Source organism: Uloborus diversus, chromosome 3 (assembly GCF_026930045.1).
Source record: "Uloborus diversus isolate 005 chromosome 3, Udiv.v.3.1, whole genome shotgun sequence".
In the NCBI taxonomy this organism is placed as follows: Eukaryota; Metazoa; Arthropoda; class Arachnida; order Araneae; family Uloboridae; genus Uloborus; species Uloborus diversus.
In genome coordinates, this window is record NC_072733.1 from 138152102 (window position 1) to 138167040 (window position 14939).

The 14939-nt window shown below is 33.3% G+C and overlaps 1 protein-coding gene across 1 annotated transcript in view; it reads right to left on the reverse strand.

Annotated features, from left to right (window-relative positions):
• The window catches only part of LOC129218625 (plexin-A2-like), a 536492-nt gene that overhangs the window by 329362 nt on the left and 192191 nt on the right, over positions 1 to 14939 (reverse strand). Inside the window, 1 exon segment of the mRNA XM_054852946.1 lies at positions 3715 to 4904. Within this exon segment, the coding sequence (XP_054708921.1) occupies positions 3715 to 4863 (1149 nt within the window). The 5' untranslated portion in view covers positions 4864 to 4904.

Sequence of the window (14939 nt, forward strand, 5' to 3'; positions counted from 1 at the left end):
ATGAAAATAAGAACCAAGACAGCAAATGTAAGTCTTGTAGGGAAAAGAAATAGGAGTCGGACCATTAACTAAATGTGAAAGCTATCTTCAAAATTCTGGAAAGTTTTTTAAAAAATAAGATCTACGAGAAGACTTTGCTAATATTTTACACTCCCATAATGATCTTACTCTTAAAACTCTTGTTTAATCTCCGTGATAAAGTTCGGGAAAATGTTATAGGAATCTATTTTGACCAACAATGAAAACAGAGACCTTGCTTACATAATAATGATATTTACAAAATATCTGATGGGTACAGATGTAATTTTTGAAATTGAAAAATCTAATATACACGTGGTTTCTTTGAACCAAAGGCATTTCGTTATAATATTATATGATGAAGCATTTGAATATAAGACTTAATGGTCAAAAGGGAAAAGGACAAGGATAGAAGTTCACTTCCCAATTCGTAAAATGTGTATAGTATGATTGTTAAGTTTTCGAAGCTGATAGAGGGGGTACTTGGTGATAAACACTAAATAAAAAAATATTGATGCAAGGACGTAGTAAAAAGAAAGCCATTGGCTAACAAAGAAACATTTTATATTACTCTTCAAAATGAGGTTAACCACAAACGAAATGAAACATTCGTACGGCATTTTTTAAAACGTTTCAAAAGCTTGAAATAAAAACGCATGCTTACTATCACAAAAGTTATAATGAATTAATGACTTTAATTTAAATGAATGGAAAATCTATTGCCCCCCCCCCATGCCGTACATTTATAATGAACTCAGAGCGGTGAATACACAGTATTTAAAGGAAAGTAATTATTGCCAGCATTTTAGCATAAAAATAGTAAACTGAATAGAGCCGCCTATTCCGAACATTTAAGGAAACGAAAAAAAAAAACAGTTCGAAGTCATTCAAAACTTAGAAATGCCACATTGAATCGAAATTAAATTTTTATTCCCCGAAAGGAATTCTATCACCTATGAAATTTCCAAAGAACGTTTGTTATAATGCCTTTAAATATTTCCTCGTAATTCGGAGCCTGAATGGCTCCCAAAATTAATTATAATCAGACGTCCGAGAAATTAGGTGGAAACAAGAAAATTACATTAACAAGATAATTAGGTTACAAGATAAGCAAAAGATGTTGAATGAAATGCAAACATTTATTCGGAAATATTAACTTCCGCACGTTCTTAATAAATCCGACTTTCTTCTGTATACTCAGCTCTTTAATGAAGACCGCCTAAATTCTTTTAACCTCGTCACTACATCGAATGTATAAGAATTCATTTTTGAAGGGATTTTTTTTCTCTCGCTCATTTCTTTCGAACTAATGCTAAATAAATTCTATTTTTTTTATATTCTCTGTCAATTTCTATTGTTCTATTTCGAGTTTTTATTCAATGGCAATACCGACGAAATAAAAGTTATAAATTAGATTTATCTTTCGAGTATTCAAAATTAAAATTTTCTTTTGTGATCAAAATGCGGTCTTTATCTAAACCATCAGGTAAAAACCTTTCACAGTGCGAAAACACGTTTTTTTTTTCCCTTTCTATTTTGAAACCTTGTACTTTGTTTTTTGAACGGCAGAGTATCCATTGATTAAGTGGGAGAGAGACAGATCGACACATTCAAAACATGAGCTTGAGCTCTTATTATTACTGGCTAGGTTTCTGAACTCAGAAAATTATAACTGCGATAAGTTTTTAATTATTTCTCATTTGAATATTTCAAATTGGACAATTAGTTTTAATAAAAAGAAGCACAAGGTAGTTTTCAGTTTTTTTTTTCGTTTAATTAAAAATTTCTGAATACCAAAAGATATTGTGCATCCTGTAACAGCAAAATTCAGGAACTAGAAACCTAAGGCACCTCACATGCTGCTGACGCCACCACTGTCACGTGACTGCTTTGATGTATCATATATCAAAGAGATCTACGAAATAGAGAATGAGAAGTGACTATACTACAGACATAGATACAAATAAGATACCGTTGGATTTTAACAGTATAGATGCTACGAGTTTTGTGCAAAATATAACATGCTAAACTAATAATACAACACCAACGTATTTTCCTTACATAATTGAGTTCTATAATATACCTGTATTTATTTATAACGCACGGTATCATTCCTAAAAACTATCTTCCTGCTTTATCATCACATGACATTTATTTTGCTCATCTTTAGTTAGCTATTAAAAAACTCTCTCCCAAACTTTAACAGCGCATACTTCTTCCAAAAGCTAACGATCACAATAATCTTTTGCAGAACTTTTCAAAAACTGTTGAAAAAAGGAAATTTTCGGTAAGCATTCCAGTTTTCTTCCGGCATGATTTAATAATGCAATGAATTCGGTAGAAAATATTTTTATACTGCGTATTTTAAAACGAGGTGAAACTCAGAGCGATTCAAAGGTGGTTTAGGGAAAATAAATTTTTTCGAAGTCCATCTGGCAAAAGCCATTTTTTCTCGTCTCAATAGTAACCAATTGATTAAATAAAAATCAGGAAAGAGGGGGAAAAACTTTCCTGGTAGACTACACCATTTATAAACCTTTTCTGGCGCAAACTGCGATTTGGCGGCTAGTAAACACATTTTGAAGACAAAAATAAAAAAAATAAATGTATAGCTCAGTTTTTAGTAAAGCTTTGTCATAAGTGAATAAACATTTTGATATTCAGCAAAATTTTACCTGGTACTTCTCAAAACATATTGCAATGTTATTATTTTGCTGGAGATTTATTTTCTTTTATAAACCGCTTACCTCGGGTAAAAAAGATTACATGAAGTTTAAGGCTTCAATGTCGATCAATTAAATTTTACCCCAAGAATCTAGATATATGTAAACGTGCGGGATTTTTTTTTTTTTTTTTTTTTAAATTCAGTGAATTGGAAAGCATTGCAGAGTGGTTGAAGCGTTTTCGAAAAAAATTCATATCCAAGCAATAAAAATATTTTTTTTTACAAAATCCACGACTACAAGAAGAAGAAAGGGTAAAAAAAAATGGATGCGTTTTTTACTTTATCTTCATGAAATTGAATAAAAACACATTTGCAATGGTCTGCAGGAAAAGTGACCTTTTCGAAACGGAATAATTAGTTTTATTCGCATATTCTTATAATTTCGCATTTCATTGAAATTACGAATCATGCCTAGATGGAAAAATTTGTTTGAACATATTACTGGAAAATTTCATGAACGCTTTTTTTTTTTTTTTTGAAGAATTCAGCCCTATTTTTAGATCAGGTTATTTGCTACGTCACTAAACTTTTAATACTGAGATTACTTATTGCTTTGATCCGAAAGGGCAAAAGCGACTTCAAATGACCGTTTGATTTTAATTTGCCATTCTAACAAAATTTTCACATTGACGAAAGATGTACTTACTTAAATACATTCTTCTATGGATCAATCTGTCAAATATGCATATTTATACATAAGAAAATGTTTTGAAAAAAAAAAAAAGATGACGTAAGATATATCTTATGCATATTGTTGGCTATTATGACTAAAAGTAAAATAAATAGAGGGGGGGGGGGAACTACTGCTAAAATAAAATTCCGAGTCGAAAAGGGTTAAAAACAAAACAATCCTCCCAATCCCTGATAAAACTCATTTCGTATAGCATATACGGATTTCAAAGCAGTCATATGTATATAATTTAAATATCATTTAAAATAATAAATTTAGAAAATTCAATAAATACACTTACCGTAACCATGCAGTTTTGACTTGGGTTGATAAAATCTAAGCCTCTATCTCCAAATCCATTGAAACAATGCTGTATATTCTGCGTAAATTTTCTGTGAACAGCCGAGAGAGCATATACGCAGAGTGCAGAATTTGGGCTGGGCTTGTTGTATATGTCCGATTCATCCTTTGATTTAGCAAATACAGCAAATAAGACATCATCTTGAGCAGCAATGCCTAAAGAGACTGCGAGCTCTGATCCCGGTCTTCCAACATAAGCAGCTTGCGCTAAATTATAATCTGTACCATCAGGTGCTCGACACACCAATGGAACTTCAGTGTATGAATAATAATGAACGTCTTCATGACATATTCGAACCAATTTGGATATGAAAGGTTTTGGAGGATCCGTAAACTTTTTTTGTACCGTCACAAAATAAGAAAATCCTTTTGAACTGAAACCATAAACATAGGTAATAGGATATATTTCTCGAGACATACTGTTAACCATGACTTTTGTGCCCGTAGTCACACCGGTATGAGCAATGGCAAACATATTATTCGGATCAAGACTTCGACTGCTAACTGCTGGTACATCAGAACGGTATGGCCCATTTCCTGTATATGACACTCCTACGTACAGCACATGCATGCGAGGTAAGCTCTTCGGTCCTTGGGCAATGAAGGCCACTGTGGAAGCTGTTGAGTTATTGGCCACAACAGATTCGTTAGCTGGAGTTACGAAATTCGTTACATCGTTAAGATTGTGTACTGTACAAATACCTTGAAAGAGACTCCCACAAGCAATCAACCGACTCTGAGGGTAATCAATGACCAGAGCTTTATTATAATACTCAGTTGGCCGTTTAGCTTCGTTGGGACAAATTCTGGTGACGGGACATTTTGGACTGTCCTCTTGGGGTCCCATCACTGCAATAGCCTCCACTTTGAGATCACGTGATAATTGGTAAATGCGATTTACTGCACCGATGTACACTTTTTCAGTGTAATCGTGAACTGTCAGATGGTTGAATTTTTCTGTCATTTGATCTTCGAAAACCTCGAAATTTTCATCTTCCAGGTCTTGTTGTGAAAGAACTGTTGGTGGAACAAAAAGGAACAGAAGAAGCAAAGGAGATATTGATGACTTGATGCGACGACGAACCTGCATCTTGACGTTGCCTTAGCTCGACGCACAAATAACGCAGAGGCCTAAAGAAAAAGAAAAACATTATTTTAGCTGGTGAACTTTTAGTGTTTTATGTTTCAATGAAACATGCTAAAACTTTAGACTTCCATTTCTTAAGTATCAGACTATATTTATATTCGAAATACTTTAATACACATTGGCAACTCACATTTTAAGGTCATAAAATAGTGAATAAAACTAGAAGCATGCTGGTATGCTGCTTCCCCTCGAAACTGATGCAATAATTAATTCTTTAAGTAATAATAATTTGGCATTTCGGAACTATAATTACATCATCCTTGGAAGTATTATTCTTTGGATTCTTTTTTTTCTTCCCCTTCCTTTCTCTTTCAGTATTTGCTAAAGAACCAAAAAAAAAAAAAAAACTCATTCGCCTAGAAGGCACAGTAAATTGAGCATTGAATATGCTGCGATATTAAAACAGTTTTAAAAGGTATTTAAAAAACCTCACGAGAAATTAAAACAGCTGAACAATTATACATTTGGTTTAAAGAAACTACCCAAAACTTTTCCATGCGCAACAGTTTCAAGAATTTCTTTACCAGTACACTACATTTTTTTTCTCTTTAAATTCAAGTTATATATTTTAATCTAGACACGACTGGACAGTGTCCATGCTTCTCCTCATAAAAATATATTTTTGGAAACGAGGGAAAATGAAAAGTTTGGTCACAGGATACAGAACATTCGAAAATCGCAGCAGAATACGATATTTTATATCTTTCATTCATCTCAAACTGACAAATAATCTTTGAAGATATATGTATTAAATCGGATTAAAAAAAAAATGTTTCCTTAACTCACAAAAGAGACCCGAATGTAATAAAAAAGGAATTTATCAGCAGCTGCTAACATCTGTTCTAAAAGTGTTTCGGAAATATCCATCGTAATCGCTTTAAGAAGAAAGATGCGACTTGAAGAAACAATACAAAATATAGGTCAAGAGCTTGAGCTTTAAGATCAGAAAGAAAGAAAAAAACGTATTAGGATTCACCAAAATAAAAAAAAGAAAAAGAGAAGAAAAAACGTTTGGCCCAAAAGAGAGTTTGTTTATCTAAAGACAATGCAAAGTGTGAGTTAGTGGCACAGGAAAGGTATTAGATGTATATTTCTTTTAGGTTTCCATACAAAAAATTAAACCAGCTGGGTTTTTAAAACAATTAAAAAGGCATTAAATTAATGATCGTGAAGTAAAACATTCGAAAGAAACTATGCTATCAGAAATCAAGAAATGAAGTGCTACGCATTAATGAAACATAACAAGCTGAAGACTTAAATTGTTTTAAGACGAAAGACGCGATTTGAAGAAACAATGCAAAACATAGGTCAAGATTTTGAGCTTTCAGGTCAAAGAGAAAGAAAAATCATGTAGGGATTCACAACAAAAAAGGAGAAGAGTTAGGCGCAAAGGATAGTTTGTACATCCAGATGCAAAGTGTCACAGTTAGTGAACAAGAAAATTATTAGATGTCTGTTTCTGTTACGTTTTACCAGAAAATTAAAAGTCTATTTTTTAGAAACAATTAAAAAGGTATTAAACTAATGCACGCTTGCAAGTAAAACAGCACGAAACAGAGTTTTCAATAATGATGATATGGAGTGGCAAAGCATTTATGAAATTTAATAAGACCAAAACTAAACTTTCTGATGCATTAAATATACATCAAAAACTTTCAACTTTACATAGAAAGAAAGAAAGAAACGTGTAACGTATGATTTACAACCAAAAAAGAAAAAAGAAAAATTTGGAACAAAAGAGCATTTTTAACCTAGATTTAATTGATGTAAAGTGTGACAGTACATAACTGAAGAAGGATATTAGATGTCTATACCTCTTAGGTTTCACCATAAAATCAAAACCATCTACACTTTTAGAAACAATTAAAAATATATTAAATTAATGATTACAAGTAAAACATTAGCATGAGACTGAGTTTTCGGAAATCAAAATATGAAGTGCTAACGCATTTATGAAGCATAATAAGCTCAAAACTTAACTTTCTAATGCATCGAATATGCATCAAATTAACATTCTGCTTCACAACGCCGAGAGCGTAACAGATAAAATATGGCAGAAATAGCTTTGTAATTTACAGCTCGATGCAATGAAGCATCCATAATGGGAAATTCAGCCATTGAATTTTATCAATAACAAGTGTTGGGCGGCTTTCAGTTACCTACAGTGCTGAAGCGTTTAACAATTCTAATACCTGCGTTAAAATGTTGTTTGAAATGGGTGCTGGAATTTATGACGTCAGCTAGAGGCAAAATTCAGTGAAGCGCTCCTAGCAAACAGTATTACTGCATAGATAATCGGACAATATGTTCAATAAAAACCGATGTCTCGTAAACAGTGCGAAACAGGGCAAAATAATGAGGCCATATATAACAAGAAGGGGAAACAAATTGGGCTTCACGACTGGTTTCGCGATTTTATAGCTACTGAAATATTCAAAAGTTTGAGCTAAAAAAGAAACGAATCCGACCATGCTGTCGGAACTAGCTTGCTACTTTTGGCGAACTTGAATAGGAAAAGTTGAGTTAAAGAACAGGCAGGGACATTATGGTTCAGCAAGTAACCAATCTGTCAAAACTAAACGAAGATAGGACAACATTGGTATAAAATATAAAATAAGTAAAAAGGACACAAAATGCGGGGACATGTATTTTAAGGTTAAGTTCTCCAGAGCTGACCTCCCAAAAAACCAGTTCCTAAAGCTGACATTTTTAAAAACAACAAATATTTAAAGCATAACCAATTTTCTAAAATAATTTAGAATGAGTTTTTCTTTTTCATAGGGAAGCAAAAACTATTTCTAAATAATTTTAGAAAATTGGTAATGATTTAAATATTTATTTTACTTAAAGATGTTGGCTACGGGAACTGTTAGGTTTAAAGCACTTAACCTAATGTTTTCAAAAATATATCTTACTTATGCGTATAATAAGTAATACAGTGTACCATACGCATTGATTTTATGATTTTTTTTTTCAATTAACTAATTCTGCTAGGAAAAATGTTCATACTTTTGTACTAGTTTATTTAGAAATACATTACATGAATTTCAAAGGTAACATTTCTAGCACAGAAATCTGTGCATTCAAAATTAACTATTTTGTGTTTTCATGCTTAGAATATGTTTCGGGATATTGCTGTTCTATTCTGTTTATTACCTTAATAAAGCGTCTAACTGTTGCTCCAAGAATAAGTAGCAACTTTGGCTCTTCTTGAGTAGTTTTTAATCTTTCCATTTTACTAGTTCGGCAGGAGAGGGAAATACACATTTATTCATTTCAAATTCCGATAAATTAAATAATTTCTCCTTCAAATTTCTAAACTAAACTACACTCACTGGGTTTCATTCTCAATCAGCGGCCAATTCTTCTCTACGAATAATAAAGCAGAAAGTTTGGATGAAATGTATGCCTGTGACGCGCATAGAGCCTAGAATAGAGCTATTCATAGAAGAAATTCTCTGAATTCAAGAAATTGCGCATGGATCTACCCGAAAAAGAGTCGACAATCATAAAGATATCATTTTGTGAGAAACTTCTAGAAAACCATTGTTCGAGAACTAACAATGTACATTTACTAAATCCAACTAAAAGCTTTTCTTAAAAAAATAATGTGAAGAAAAAAATAATTCGGAACGCTTTCCTAATATCTGTCAATAGCGTGATTACAACGGTTTATTACTTAACGGTATGATGCCTCACAACTTCAATGAAGACGAGACCTCATATAACAATTATGTGATTGTTTTAAACTTCTAGAAAATTAAAGTTCCAAATTAATTGGCATTAAATAAGGTATATCTGCGAAATCTCACTAAAAGCTTTTCCAAAATTTATGAGAAGAATAAATAATTTGGAGCTTTCTACTAATACTCGTGAAAAAAGAAACATCGATTTTTCAACGGTCTATTCCACTATACATTATTTAGTGGTATGCCTCCCAGGTCCAATGAAGACGGCATCCCATATAACAGACAGTTATATGGTGGAACGTTGGGAATAAAGATAAAGTCTCAGGAGAATGTTTCTTCTCTGATAAGGGGCAGCATAACTATTCAGAGTCGTTTTTGATGAGGCCAGCTTGTCGGTAATGGTGCGATTGCTTCGAAGAGAAGCTGTAGGAAAAAGCTTTTTCTTTTTTTGCTCCTTGTTGCTGCTTTCAGTAGCCAGAAATTGATACCCGATATCTTCTGGACCTACCTAGTCGAGTAGTTGAACTTTAAACTGTTCTAGAGTCTTTTAAAAACATTCCTCCACGTCGATATAAGAGATCGTGTCTACAATCAAGGCTTCTAGTTTTAGACTCATGCAGGGGTGCCCACAGGGAGGGATTATGGCGCACGTTACGCCATCATTTTTGGGGGAGGGGGATTTTTTTTTAATTTAAATTTTTTATTTTCTTTTATTTCATTTTAGACTGTTTATATTTTATTTCATTTATTTATCTATTTAGTTTGTGTGTGTATGTCATTGGCGTAGCACAGAATTTTTCTAATAAAATACTAATACTAATTAAAAATAAATAAATAAAAAATATTTTAAAAATAAATAAAATAAAATAAGACAGCAAAAAAATAAATAAAAAGGGAAAGAGGGTTGAGATTTTTTTAAATGGTGGGGGGGGGGGATGTCATTAAAATTGAGGGGGGGTGGGCACCCCTGCTGTCAAGCATGGAATAAGGTGAACAACTTATCAATACGGTTTTAGGATATGATAACTCAAAGGCAACATATCAGTAAAATTAAAATGGTCATGGTTTTTATGATTATTATTGAGAAAAGGGTTTTTTGATTATGACAACCTTATAGTTGTTGAATGAAAAACATTTCATTTATCAAATCAAAGATTAATATTACTAATCACTAACAATCTAGAAAAGTTATTCTTATTTCAAGTGCTTTTTATTAAGGCTCTCAATCGCAGCTATTCCATCCAAGGCCTCACTCTCCAATAACTGCATCATTCTTAATCGCAACCTGCAAATTTTCGATGTACTACTGAAATAGAATTCTAGCACTAACATTAGGAAACCATGTTATAGTTCATTAAATATACAATCTTGAGTAGCTCAAAAACGATTATTCCCAGACAGTTGAAAATTCTTAGAAAGAACTATCGAGTGTATAGTACATTTTTCCGTTTAAAGCGGAAGGCCTAAAGAAGACCTTTACTCATCTGTTAAGGCCATCTTGAGTAGCTAAGTTAATCTTGAGTAGCTCAAAAACGATTATTCCCAGACAGTTGAAAATCCTTAGAAAGAACTATCGAGTGTATAGTACATTTTTCCGTTTAAAGCGGAAGGCCTAAAGAAGACCTTTACTCATCTGTTAAGGCCAAGCAATGTTGATTTGAAGTTATTTTTTGTAACATGATATTTTCCCAAGATATCGCTCAGTTTATCTCTGTAGTTAAGTGAATATTTCGCACTATTCAAAGATTAGTGGTGACAGAAACATAACGATACCTTTTCATTAAATTATTATTGTACGTACTGCGTGCAGAAATTTTGAGATTTAGTTTTTTTTTCTGTTCAATAGATATTCTGTTGAAATCGGAAAACCTAAACAAACGATTTCGGTTTTCAGATTGCAACGGAAACCATTTAGTAATTAAAAAATGCATGTCAGCAAGTGTAAAGGAAATAATGTAGTGCATAAACCGTTTTTTTTTTCTTTCACGGGAAGGTAAGCTAAGAGAGAGATAGAGTAAAAAAACGCAGCTATTTACGCTCTTCAAGAAAAACCAAATTCTGTTACAAATCGGAATGCATGTGCAATTTACTGCTGAATAGGGAATGAACGGAACACCTCTGTTTCCTCTAATATGCAAAATTAATCATCAATGGTTCGCATGCGCATGATATTTTTAAAACCTCCAAATTAATGATACAAAGAAATGTAATAAATAAATAAATCGAAAGGAAATATATGCCTAAATAAAACGACTGGAAATGTGCAAACTACGAAGGAAGAAAGGGGGTCTCTCACGATCTAGGCTGGGAAAGGGAACGACTCAGTCAAACAAATCGGGGCGCCTAAGGGCTCTATTCCATGTCAAGACAGCCGCGAAATGACAATTTACGCCGAGCGTCCTCTGTCCGGCGTAATTAAATTTCGAGACATTTCAACTTCGATGTCTGTCAAGCATTTATGGAACGGCTCGCCGATCAGAATGCCCGCTCTCGCTGAATGGAAGGCAGTGGCAATCGTCTTCTAGAAATGCCCTTTCAGAATTGGGCAATGACGTACAGCGACACAAATCGAGACATAATGAGAATGCGATCGCCTCCCTTTAATGCGCGTTTCCCCTTTAAACTGCCGCCCGTTTCTGGGCTCGATCTTCGAAATTAACTGGATTCGAGAGAACAGTAAATAACCACTCCGACAACACTTTTGACAACCGGTTGATTTTGCAGCGAATGGTGGCTCGATACGGCAACGACGACATTCGAAAGTAGCCATTAAACGAAATGGATACCTTTGTGAATTAACTTCTGAACCGAGGCTCTTTATGACGAACTATTCTAGTTACGACACCGAGAGAAGTTCTAATGGGCTTAAAAATTAAACACATGCATTTAATACAGAATATGAATGAAATCCTTTCTTCAAAGACTTTTTGTTTAAGAAAAACTGCTCAAATTTCGCAAACGCAATTTTCCGGTAATGTTTTGGATTAGTGATGGACATAATCGAGAATTTTTGATAATCGATATCTCGGGAATTGAGCAGATCTGATAATCGAGAGTTTGATAATCGAGATCTTTCCAAATCGAGAACTCGAGCGATGTATAATCGAGATCTTTTGAAATCGAGAACTCGAAAAACGATAATCGAAAACTTGAGATATGATAATAGAGAGCTCGTGATAATTGAGTTCTCGAGTGATCTTGAATAATCGAGTGATTCGATCACGAGATTCGATCGAGTGATTCGATTATGCCCATCACTATTTTGAATAGACTACTGCATAAAAAGCCATTTATTATTTATCACATTAGCATCGGGTATTATGAATATCCGAGTAAGACATAATTAACTATATTAGCTTCAGATATTAAAAATGACGAAAAAGAATCACAAATCTGAAAATGTGTGCAGGTATGCATGTAAGTATTTTTACAACTCTTGAGGACTTACGAAATATTCTAATTCGTTCCATATTGCTTATGTTAACTGTTAGAAGCAATGAATACTAGTAAAGCAATCAAAAAGATAATTAGATTTAACAGTGTTAACAATAAGTTCAATTCCGCTTCTCATCTCAAATAGCTAATTAAAAGTGATTCTGTGAAGAACTTAACTGAAAGCACTGTCATCTCTTATTAAAAATATATCGACAGCGTATCATAGATGAGACTGAAATATTTTGTTTGAATTTTAGAAAATAATTTCTCTTTGCCACATCTAAGCATGAAGTAACTCTCAGAAAATGGTTTTCAAATGATAAATTATTAATTTGACGAAAAACAACGCACAACAATTCAATTTTAAAAGACGACATATTCTGGAAGATTAGCAGAACATAAATTAAAAAGCACGCCTTCCTTTTCGTAAAATTAAATTCTAAGCAGGTAATATAGTAGTCATTTAATTTAATATTCAGTTTCAAAAAGATGGATCATCGTCAATTTTAAGTAACACAATTTCCATCCACTTGAGGAAACGTTAGATAGAGTGTTGTCCAACAGCGACACTGCTTCTCACAAAACTGAATAACTTTCACATTTCATTCGCAAATAACTCAAACCTATAAAATACTTATCTTAATCAATCTTACTAAAAACAATGTGTTACAACTCAATTTTAAAAGACATGTCGGATCAGGAAGACTAACAGAACATTAACTAAAAAGCACCCCTTCCTTTTCGTACAACTAAATTTTATGCAGACAATAGTCATTAAGTTTTCAAGAGTCAATTTTAAAAGGCAGAATCATTCTCAAATTTTTGTAAACAATACTATTCCCATCCACTTGAGGTCACATTAGACATAGTGTTGTCTATCAGCGACACAAAACAAAATATCTTCCACATTTCATTGGCAAATAATTCAAATCTATAAAATATTCATCTTAAAATGCACCATTTTGGACCAATTTCGAAATGATGAGGAAGACGTGCCATCCGAATTAACGCTTCCCCAGCAATACAAATATTGTTTCTTGCGCTATCACGTTTAGAGAATCACGAAGAGACAATAAAATCCCGGCCTCACTTCTTCCGAAACTGAATAACCTTTTTGAGTCATCTGTAATTACAGGGAACCTTAAATTACTTTAGATACATAGTGCCTCGCTCGAGACTTTATAGTCATCTACCATCCATTGTAATTCAAAGCTAACAGAGTTCCCTTTCAAACGTAAAAGAAACTTTTGTTCCCATTCTATACAAGATCATGAACGAAAGCTTCTCCACTCACGCAACTGATTAGAGAACACAGCAATTATAGTAGCTTCACGGGTTCGAATAATTTAAATCCGTTTAGAAAAAAATAAGATCTTTTGTTGTATGATATATTGAAATAAATAGGAGAATGAAACCATCATTCAATTCAATTAGGAAAAGGAAATTTCTTTCAGTAATTAGAAGCTGCTCAAAATAAGATTGAAATAGGAATAGAAAAAATCGTGTTTTTCTTTTAATTTGATTCAGCACCAGCACGCACAGAAAATGAACAGTGAAGAATATTGAATGCTACCGTGATAGACCGACATTGCAGGATGTCGACTTTCAATCTTGGAATATTCGCTGATGATTTGGTATGTGAATGTTGATATTCAGCGGCTACTCCACACACAGATTTCTGACTTTTACATTAACCAATCCTCTTTTTTTTCCTTGTGCACATTTTCAAAGAAGAATAAGTTTTAAATTCATCGTCATATCACAAACATAAAAAGAAAAGAACTTAAAATTCGTTACAATTGAAATGGGTAAGGGATCTTCTAACCGCCATTGAAAAGAAACAAAAAAAACATACCTCTGATAGAAGAAAATACGCACTGTACATTCAAAATATCTGTAATATTAACTGAATATAATTAACTACCAAGACCAAGTATTTTATAGAAATATGATGATGTAAGCCATGTCTGGTCACAATCTGGCTCAACCGGTGGCCCTGATTCCATTAAATAAAGGTTGTTTATAAAACAAAAAGCTTTTTAAAGTTTTGAGTAAAACGTATTTAAGTTCAGATTCTAGATAAGTTTTCACTGATTTTATTCTTCTAAATCACGCCGCAAAGCAGAACCTACCACTACTTTCGTGGGTAGGTAAACAGCAGTATCTGCAGAAATAATTTTCAATATGCTTGAAGAAACGCGTTTTGGATTCAAAATTAACAATAGGTACAAATACTAACAACTTTTTCTATCAAACAAAAATTCAATCCAGAAAGGGTACATTACTTATACAAAATAAAAATAGAAAAAGAGATTCATTAAAGTAGCTGACAAATCTTCAAGCAACAGATTGGCTCCAGGCACTCAACGTTTTTCGCGAAAAATCATGCTTTGAGATTTTTTTTTACATTGTATAGGTTCTTTTGTCAACAAATATTTCTGTTTGGATAACAGGAGACCTATTAAATGAAAAATGAATTCAGATGTGGATTCACAAGTATACCGTCTGTAGGCCGAAAAACATTGCCTTCTGCGCTACATTGCTTGCAAAAGTAAGAGATTTGGCAAAATTGATACTCCGTTTCTAGTAACCGCCGAACAAATTTCTGCATTCAAAAAGTACCCGCCGAAGGCTATACCTTAGCTAGCCTATTTAGAAATTTTCCACAGTATGCATGACTATAAAAACTAAAACATAGCCCAGGAAAATCCGCCAGAACTACATACTGATATAAAGAATCACTAGCACTTCTAAGCAAAAGAAAACCGCCCCCAAGAGAACTGAATCGTCTCCTGTCGAACATAACGGTCATCCATCATCGACAAGAGTTGTTTTGTTCCGGGCGAGATTGGTGCGTTAGTCATTCATCAAAACAGTCTGATGAATCTTTGAGGG